Source organism: Phaeoacremonium minimum (assembly GCF_000392275.1).
Source record: "Phaeoacremonium minimum UCRPA7 unplaced genomic scaffold PA7_03_scaffold_413, whole genome shotgun sequence".
Classification (NCBI taxonomy): Eukaryota; Fungi; Ascomycota; class Sordariomycetes; order Togniniales; family Togniniaceae; genus Phaeoacremonium; species Phaeoacremonium minimum.
The window spans coordinates 569368-578938 of NW_006921315.1; the positions used below are offsets into that span (position 1 = coordinate 569368).

The 9571-nt window shown below is 51.7% G+C and overlaps 1 protein-coding gene across 1 annotated transcript; it reads left to right on the forward strand.

The window, feature by feature from the left end:
• Positions 1-1170: 1170 nt before the first annotated feature.
• UCRPA7_5497 (putative 5-methylcytosine g t mismatch-specific dna protein) lies at positions 1171-2286 on the forward strand (the record flags this gene model as incomplete). Its single annotated transcript, XM_007918044.1, has 1 exon — positions 1171-2286. One exon carries the CDS (start codon positions 1171-1173, stop codon positions 2284-2286), a length of 1116 nt encoding a protein of 371 aa, XP_007916235.1.
• Positions 2287-9571: the final 7285 nt, after the last annotated feature.

Genomic DNA, 9571 nt, shown 5'->3' on the forward strand with positions numbered 1-9571 from the left:
GAGGCGACTTCGACTGACCTTGGTGCCGGGGATATGCATCGATCAAAGTCTGCGGATTATGGATCTGGTCGAAAGCCTTCCTCGTCTCGGAAGGCCGAACGGCCACCAAGCCCTCCTGATACGAACCTATCGGGCGAGAAGAGGGGAGGCACGCCATCTACAGTGAAGGAACGGGAGCTAGGGGACGAGAGACCGCGCTCGAGAACGTCGGGCATATCCCGATCAGCGTCCCGAAATGACGACCGGTCGAAGCTCTCGATGAAGTCAAAAACTTCAAGTCAGGCCACCTATATCAAATCACCTACTTTCATGCCTCCGACAGCCGAGACTGAGAAAGAGAAGGAGTCTGTTCTTAGCGACCTCAAAGTCAGCTCACGGTCCGCATCTACATCTGTAGCGACCAAGAGGACCCCATCGACCTCGACAGCGCGACCAGAAACTCTCGAAACCTTAGACGACTCACCCGATTCTGCTCAGGATAGTTCATCTCCAAAGACTCCAACTATTACAACCCCTCAGTTTCCGCCGGGTGTTATGTTCCACGACGACAAACACCCACTGCCACACCACATCCGCTTTGAGCAACCGGGTTATCGTTCCGAAGTGCAGACTCCCGCTACAGATTTGACAGATATCAGTACAGCCGGACCTCCTCCTCCACCGCCGCCCCCTCCACCTCCCCCACAGCTGAATTTCCAGGAAGCACCTCGTGTAGATTACCTCATGCAGAACGGCGGGTTACCCACCGCTGTGCCGAAGAACTTTCTTGCTGTTTTACCTCGCCAAAATGCCTCGCGACCATCAAATCCTCCACTGAGAGGAGCCGAGACACTCTTCGCTCCCTTCTTCGGCCTCCTCGAGCAATATCAGTCCGTTATCAACAAAAATGGCTCGATAGCCGTTGCAACAGGTCACAGAACGGTGGCGCGACGTCTGCTCGATCGACTGGAGAATGTCTTTAGCAGAGATCTACCCCGTGAAGGATGCTTTTGTATCATGTGTGAGCGATCCGGTGTGCTTCACAGGGGCTTGCAATGGGGAGAGGTTCTCGAGCGAGTCAGCGGGCGAGTCGAGATTCCTCAGTGGCCACCATTCGACCTAGCAACCCTCGGCGTAAAAGCTGTGGAGGAGCTTGCGGATATGCCACCTCGGCCAGAATCACCCGTCAAGATGGACCCCGACATTGCTGAAGAGTTCAGGGGACATTATCTAAGACAATCGAAGAAAGTGAGGTCTGCGGTTGACAAGTGGCTAAATCACTGCGCAGAAACTCCAGCACCGCCGCCTCAAGAAGTGGATGACGAGACCCTCACTTTCGCCATCATGACCAACCTCGACCAAGACGACCAGCCATTCTTCAATGCTCTTCTTTCAGGTGCTCGAGAGTTGCAACCGGCACTTCGAGCTCCTACCCCGATGCGCAAAGCTCGGAACGACTTCGTTGTGAAATCAGGCCTAGCAATACAGAGACTTTATCGCCTCCAGCAAGCTCCGCGAGATGCCGAAACTGTCATGTACCTAGTCAAAAATCCTCATATGCATGACCTTCTCCACACTATATGCGACATCAACGCACAAGAGTGGGAAATTCTTATATCAGGCCGCTTTGATGGCTTCCTCTGGTCTGGTGCGGATGGCGAGGACGAGGCAGTCACCCCGACGGCAGAGAACCCATCGCGTGGTCCCACCCCGGCCAACGCATTCTTTCCCCCGACACGAGTCGGCACCATGAGCCCTGGCGGCATCGCTCGATTCACTCCTGCTCTTGGCATCGGCACGCGGAACACAACGCCGTTCTCACGAGGTGCAACACCAGCTTCCTTTGTCAGCGGCACCTCGATGGCCTCGTCCGCCCACCCCAACCGGCAAGCCGTCTCCAACGACGAGGAGACCGAGATCGCCGTGCTGGCCGAGCTCGAGCGCGAGATCTTCATGGGCATGGAGGCGCTCGAGGACGCCTTCGAGGTGCTGCACCGCAAAGCGGAACTCGTTAGAACCGCCCTACGCCAACGCGGTGCCGGCCTCTCCATGAGCCTGCAGAACCGCCGCGGCGGCTTTGGCGCCTCGCACATCGACGTCCTGCCGCAGTCCGGCGACTTTGGCCCGCTCGACCGCCCCTCGTGGGCCGACGAGTCCACGGCCAGCGAGAGCGACTGGGGCGGCGACGACTTTGAGATTGCCCCTGACGACTCGGCCAGCAACATCAGCAGCTCGCGACAGCGCCGGCCGCGGCGTCGCGACGAGAGGCGCACGCCCGCGCCCATTCAGGAGGAGGACGAGGTCTAAGAGCGCCATCGCTTCTCCTTGGGCCTCATCGGTCTCCCTCCAAACATGAGATGACAGTTTACGACCTTCACGTTTATAGTTGACACGGATACCAATTGTTGTAATTGTTTGTTTTCAATTTACCGCCACGCGGGCACATCTGCCCGCCGCAAGCGAATAGCTATAGCTACAGCAGGCAAAGGAGGAAATGTCCTGCTTGGCAAAGTATGTCCACAACCTATTGAACAGAGCTGGCGATTCAAAAGAAAGTGCATCTCTGTAGCTGAAGGAAGGGAAGGGATACTGTGGAGGAGATCAAGATCAAGTTGTCGGAGTTCTTGCTAAAGAAAAGATTTGGCACGTATATCAATCAGTCTTCTCTGAGTCAAGAACGGAGGCTCAAACTATCTATCCTGTAGGGATCATTTCAAATCATTCAGCTCTGAAACGGCTTGCATATTGGCGGAGTCTCATCTGTTACATGACTTGAGCACTTGCGTAAACTGCAAGTTGGCACAAATACGATGCTATAATTCTAGCAGACAGGAATATACAGTTAGCATGAACAGTCTGCGAACTTGAACTTCTTATACTTTCGAGTGAATGTTTGCATGTCTTCGAACAGGGACATTGAAAGCTTGTATTATTTAGCATGACAATGCTCATTTGCTTTGAAGACCCAAGACTTATAGCAGTTATTGATCAGCATAGGAACGATTTGTGTCAAATATGATTGTACAGCCAAGAACTAGAGCCCCAGGATTCGAGACAACCCTTCTTAGCCAAAATAGAAGCAGCACCAAAGTACCTCCATTGCCGTTTGCTTACGAAGTGTGATTTGACTCAAGTCCTCCATGGGCGTCGATGATGATGATGCAAGCCTACATCGACGCCCTGGGCACGAGCGTCTATTCCAAGCTTTCCAACAAATCGCTTCAGCTTTGACCACCAGTGTGATATGCGACTAGGATCAGAAGGATCATGAATACCTCCTCCACGTGGTGGACTAGCGCCTTCTGGTGGTATCATGGTGCTGAAGTTGTGGCGGTGGTCCAACGGACCCAGTCCAGCGTCCCAAGCAGGCGTAGCTGGTGGTGGATATCCTGCACTTGTCTCTGTGATCAGAGTAGTTGGCGAGGGAGCTATGCAGATATCAGCATATAGTAATATTTGGTGCAAACGGAACCTTCTTACTTGTTGTTATCACTAGAGATGTTGGTGAAGTACTATATTCTGATGAAGATGTCCATGACGAAATCAACGATGATAGAGACGTTACATTGAAGGTTGATGTCGGAACCTCAGAGCCTGACAGTGCTTCCGCGCTACTCGTTACCTCAGAGATAGTCGTCTCGCTTGCAGTGCCACTCACATAGGTCGTGAGAGTTGTACATGTCGTGTCCGGGGCAATGGTCGGTGTCTCTTCGGTACATGTGGAACTGTTCAAAGACGGGTATGGTGGTGTGGAAGAGAAACCATTCGAGGTGGAAATTGCGGTACCAGTACCAGAGAAAGAGGTCGTCGTTAGAGGACTGGGGCTGCTAATGACTGATGCTGACGTGGTGACAGTAGAACTGACGGAAATAGTCGTGTTGGTGCTTGGGAATGGGGGAGAAATTGTTGACGATCCCGAAATTGCCTCGGTTGCTGAAGTTCCAGATACAGGAATGGTGACATTTCCTGTAGGTATGGTACTCGAGGACAACGGCGGAGTCGTCAAAGAGCTTGGCCAGCCTGTACCACTGATGCTGTTTGATCCCAAAGTGGTCAGGGAAGAGGACAAGTTTGACGAAGGGTATGATGGTGAGCTGGTAGATCCACTAATGGGAGCTGTAAAGCTTGTCGTGTTGAAAATTGTCAGAAGAGTCGACGAAGAAATCACCGAGGTAATAGTTGTGATAGCTGTCCCAAAACCTGAAGTGCTTGGACTGATGCCACTCCAAGTACTTGAAACACCTCCTGGCAAAGTTGAGTTCAACGTTGGGAACGGCGGAGAGCTTGTTGATACCAAAGACGTTGGTGCGGTCCCAGTGATTGTTCGGGAGCTGCTTGTCAAGCGAAGCACGGAGCTTGAACTACCTGAAACAGCTTCAGTGGCACTGGTTTCTGATACTATAGAAGACACACTTCCAGTCCGACCGCTGGGTCCTGAGGTTGCTGTTGAATTGAAGGTGGGATACGGCGGAGAGTTTGAAGACACTGAAGCAGTTGTTCCAGTACCGGGCAACGATGAAATAAATGTACTACTGGCAGTTGTAATTGAGCTTGGCAGTAATGTAGAATTCAACGAAGGGAACGGTGGCAGAGTTGAAGTTGTTGGTTGCAAAGTTGTTTCAATGCTACTCCTCACAGGTAAATTAGACGAAAGTGCTGTGAAAGAGGAGCCGATAGTACCAGTCCCTGGCAAACTCTCAGTCGGTGTGCTCAGGTGTGTTGCATTCGAGGTAGGGAAGGGGGCTGTTGCCGATGACGAAAGGACGGTCCCAGATATCGTGGAGAGGCTGGAACTGGACGAAGGGGCGGTTCCAGTTGCACTGCTTGGGAATGTGCTCGAGTTACTCAGTGGATACAGAGGAGTCGACGTCGTTGGAACGGGAGCACTAGAAGAAATCCCAGTTGAAAGCGGACCCGTCCATGTCGGCCCGCTCGTTGAGGAATTTATCGATGGTAATGGAGCGGTGGAAAGTAGACTGGAGGTTGATGAGAGCACAGTTGAGTTCAACCATGTATGTGAAGCTGAACCGGACACAGGCAACCTGGAGCTAAGGTTGCTCACAGAAGGCGAGGAGCTGGTACTGCTTCCTGGAAGTGAAGTCACATTGGACAGTGGGTATGGGGCTGACGTGCTCAGGGCCGGAGTTGTTGTCGGCACTGGGCCTGAGGTGTCCGTACCTGCCGTCCCAGAGCCTGAGACTGTGGCATTTGTAGGGTATGGCACGGGGCGTGAACTCGGGTATTCAGTGCTTAAGGCAGGGCTTGAGTTTGAGGCCGTCGAGTTGACTGATAAGACTGGCAAGGACGATGAAATCGGTAAAGCACTTGAGATTCCACTAATGCTTATTCCAGAGCTGCTGGAGCCAGTTGGACTGATATTTGAGCTGGTAGAGTTGAAGGTAGGAAAAGGGGGCAGTGACGAAAGGGAAGAAGTGGGAAGCGTACTTGATGAAGGTGCTGTCGGGCTAAGAGGACTTGCTGATGAATTTGAGGGGAACGGTGGCAGTGAAGATGAGACAGGCAGTGCACTGGAAAATCCACTGTTACTGGGCACACTGCTACTCCTCGTCGGGACAGGTAGTGTCGTGGAATTAGACACTGGAAATGGTGGCAAGGTGGATGAACTAGGTCGTTCTGTGGCTGAGGTCTCACCATAACCAGGACCGCTTGACGATGATGACGACAGAGTCGGCAGCGCAGTGAGAGAAGATGATCCAGAGATGGAAGATCGCACAGGCTCAGCGGAGCTGAAACCGCTGATCGGAATGCTCGAGCTAAGTTCCGATGAAATAGATGACGATGGGAGGGGAAGAATAGATGAGGTTGGCAGTGTTGGCGCCGTGCCAGATGATCCAGATGTTGCGAACGACGAGTTTGACACTGGATATGGGGCCGACGTTGAAAATACCCGTGAAGAAGTCCCCGTTACGCTGGTGATCTCCGTACTTGAAATGGGTGAAGTCAATGGCCCGCCAGTCGATGTCCAGTTTAGCAATGAGGTGCTTGAAGATAATGTCACTGGAAGTGAAGAAGTCGGACTGGTCTCACTGAGTGCTTCAGTCGAACTTGTTGCCGATGTAGCATTTGGGAAAGGGGCAGAGCTGAGCGGGACAGAAGTCGACAGACTCAAAGATGCGGTACTCAGAATGACTGAACTATATGTCGAAAATGCAGAAGACGAAACAAAGCTGATAGAAGTTCCACTGAGTGAAGGGATCCCTGTAGATGGACCGCTGGGGAAGGTTGTGTTGCTAAATGGAGCTGAAGACGTGGTAGACAGGAACGGTGAGACACTCAGTGTAGGCAGCGTCGTGGTGTTCAAAATAGGGGTAATCGTAGAGCTCAGGGAGGAGCTCAGAGACAAATTCCCCGGAAGTGTCGGCAAAGCAGAACTACTTGACGAGCTGCTACCTGATAGCGCCTCTGTTGCACTAGTGCCTGATACAGGGGCTGAGAGCGTCGTCGATGACACCGGCAGTATCGTGAAATTCCCACTAACACTAGTTCCTGGCACAGTAGGGCTTACTGGCAGCGCAGAGGAGACGGTGGAATTAAGTCTCGTGGAAGTAGAAAATATGGAAGACTCATTTGCCGGTATCGACAGTGTCGAAGTTCCACTCAGTGTCCCTGTCGGGGGTCCCGAACTTACAAACTCTGTTGATGTAAATAGGCTTGATGTGTTTGAGGGTAAAGCCGTTGTGAGAGAGCCCAGGCTTGTGCTACCTGTTGTAGTACTAGGCAGGATGATTGTGGGAAATGTCTCAAGTGGAGCTGAGCTTGTGTTTGCAGGAAAAGGGGCCGAAGTTGGAATGCTTTCAACCACAGATGATAAGCTTGAAGTCAAACTCGAACCATATGCGTCGGCAGAAGAGGTCGCTAGGAACGATGTCAAGCTCACTTCGTGCGTTTCTGAGTGGCGTATATCAATATCAATGCACTGTCTTGCGTAAGGCTGAGCACTTACCAGTTACTGTATCCGTAACATGGACCGTGACGTACGTGATAGACTCTTCCGAGGTTGTCGATTTAGGAGGATAGCCATACGGTGGTGGCAAACTGTACTCCCTCTCATGAGGACCAGGACCTCCGTAGCTCCCAGACGACGGTTCTCTTGCTTTCGAGCCCCCTCCAACTGCTCCACGGAGCCGCCAGAAGAAACTGTCCTGTTGGGCGGAGACTCCACTAACATAGCTGACGATGCTAATAGCCGACAGGATGTCGACGGTCAAGGAGGATGTCCTCATGGTGAAGAGCCTTTGAGATGAATACCCCCACAAGATGTCTGAGCTCGAATAATGGTAGATACCAACAACTTGTCAAAAGAGGCGACCAAGACAAGGCAGTGAGAAGAGAATGGGGAAACGAACGAAAGCCCGCCTGCTGGCCGTCTCTCAGATGCAGTAAGTCACCTGGGATGTGATATGTCCTCTGACCACTTGGTAGAGGATTGAGGAAGGAAATGAAAAGGGGCGCATGGAAGAGGCTTCCCTGGGGGTGAGGGACAGAAGTCAGTTATAGAAAGAGCGTGCCATACCATGGCGTGAGCTTCGTGCCTACCGAATCAAGCTCAGCACATCAAGGTGCAATTCTCCGAATGCGGAGAGCTGAGATTTCATGTAGATTGTCTCTCGTCCCTTCCCAGAATGGCAACATCCCCACAGGAGATGTTCTTGACCCAATGTCACGATATCGTGTTAGTGGCAGACATTAACTCGGTAAGGCCTGCTCATTCATCCTAACAAATGTACCTTTGTGTTTCCGGCCTTCTCCGTCTATGAGATGTCTGGCCGCGGATCATGACGTCGCTCTCAATATGCAGTGATTATTTCCATGGAGGACCAAAATACTGCAAACGAGGCGTGCGGACCGTTGCTGATAGCTGCAGATCATACGCGGAAAAATCATCCAGCCCACACCGCGACCCGGCTTCTATCTTCCCAGCTTACTTGCCGAGAAGAGTCGTCTTCACCCCTAGGACTTATGTTAAACAGCGCCAACAGACCGCGCGTCAATCTCGAGATGTGATGGTAGCTGGTCACTCTCGTGGAGGTGGCGGTTTGGCCTGGTTTCTTCCACCTGCCTATCGATTCTCGTTAAATCAGCCAGATCTCTCGCCTTGTTCGCCAAATGTGGCTTGCCAGAGTCTATAGATACGTAGTACACTTATCAAGGTGAGCTCCTCAGGTAACCTGGGACACGAGTGACCAGTCACGCATTCAGCAACGTTCATGGTAGATCTGCTCGAATGAGAGATGAGACTTGGCGAAAGCTTGGGCGGATTTCTAGCTACCGAGAGGTATCTGCGGGGATACAGGTCAAGTCTAGATCACAGTGTATCACTGCTTCATGGCCGATTGCCATGGTTGTATGCAGCAGCATGTAACAAGCCGCGGAAAGCAAAGACCTAGAATGCTGGTACCCGTTGTCACTCCCATCGGTTCCTGGATTGGTGTTGCACGTTGACTGCAATAGTCCTGGAATCATATGTGTTTATCAAAGCCTGCATCAAATCTCGGAAGTCCCGGAGTCTGCCCCGTTGACGTGCTGTTGAGAGACGACGGTAAACCGTCTTGTGCCAGCTTGTGGGGAATCTTGTACCTCTGTTCGATGGGTTGTGGCGTTCTCTGTGAGATTCCCGACCAAGTTTCCTTGCGAATATTTGCACACAGCAACTGTCGTACTAAACTCGTACCACTCTGAACCCGTCAAGTTGCATTGGGAGTCTTGCTAGTTATGAGCTATCGCATAGCAAGCATGATTGCAAACGCAGTCCGATGTAGCAACTGGCCGTGTCAGGATGGGCGACAGAAAGATCAGTAGGTGATATTGAGGGACTCTGATGCGCATCTCTTCATCTTGATCACTTAATTCTTTTGAGAGAATAGGTGAAATTGGGTGAGTAATCAAGCATGCTGAGACAGTCATCAGCTTTGAGACAGTACTGGTCAACTTCTAAGCCTTAACCGAGACGCATCTCACATCACTACAGGCGAGAACCCCTCAAGGTATGGGCACGTGTAATTTAGGTACGAAAGATTTTGAGGTGTTACGGTCAAATTGCCGACATCAAGGTGCCCCTCCTAGGTATGAGCCCAATTACCCCTTTTTCCTGAGACCTCCACCTGAGGTGTCTTGTTTGTCCACGCTCTCAAGATATGAGAGACTTGTGTTAACATATATCAATGTTTGTGCCTTTTCTCAAACCAACCAAACCGGTACCTTGCTGCCGGAGCCGGACAACATCGCTCAGATGGTCGCACAACTCCACAGGTGAAAGCCAAGTCCCTTGTCCTTATTCGTTACCAGCAAAAGGAACCTTGTCGCTGTGCTAGATCAACGTACCGCGCCAAGACGCAGATCGGTCAATGAGCACCTAACGCACTGCAGAATCGATCGAAATGGCCTCTGCCGTGCACACATGCAGCACTTCTATTCGGCTTGCTTAGCGGTTTCTCGCAAGTTTGGAGCGGTGCTGTGGGTCATTTCGGTCCCCTTGGCTTCAATATCGGCAGCCCACAGTGCAGCACCAACTACGGATGCCAGTTGTCAGTCACTTATCACATTCAACTTAGCTTGACTTGTCATGTTTGCA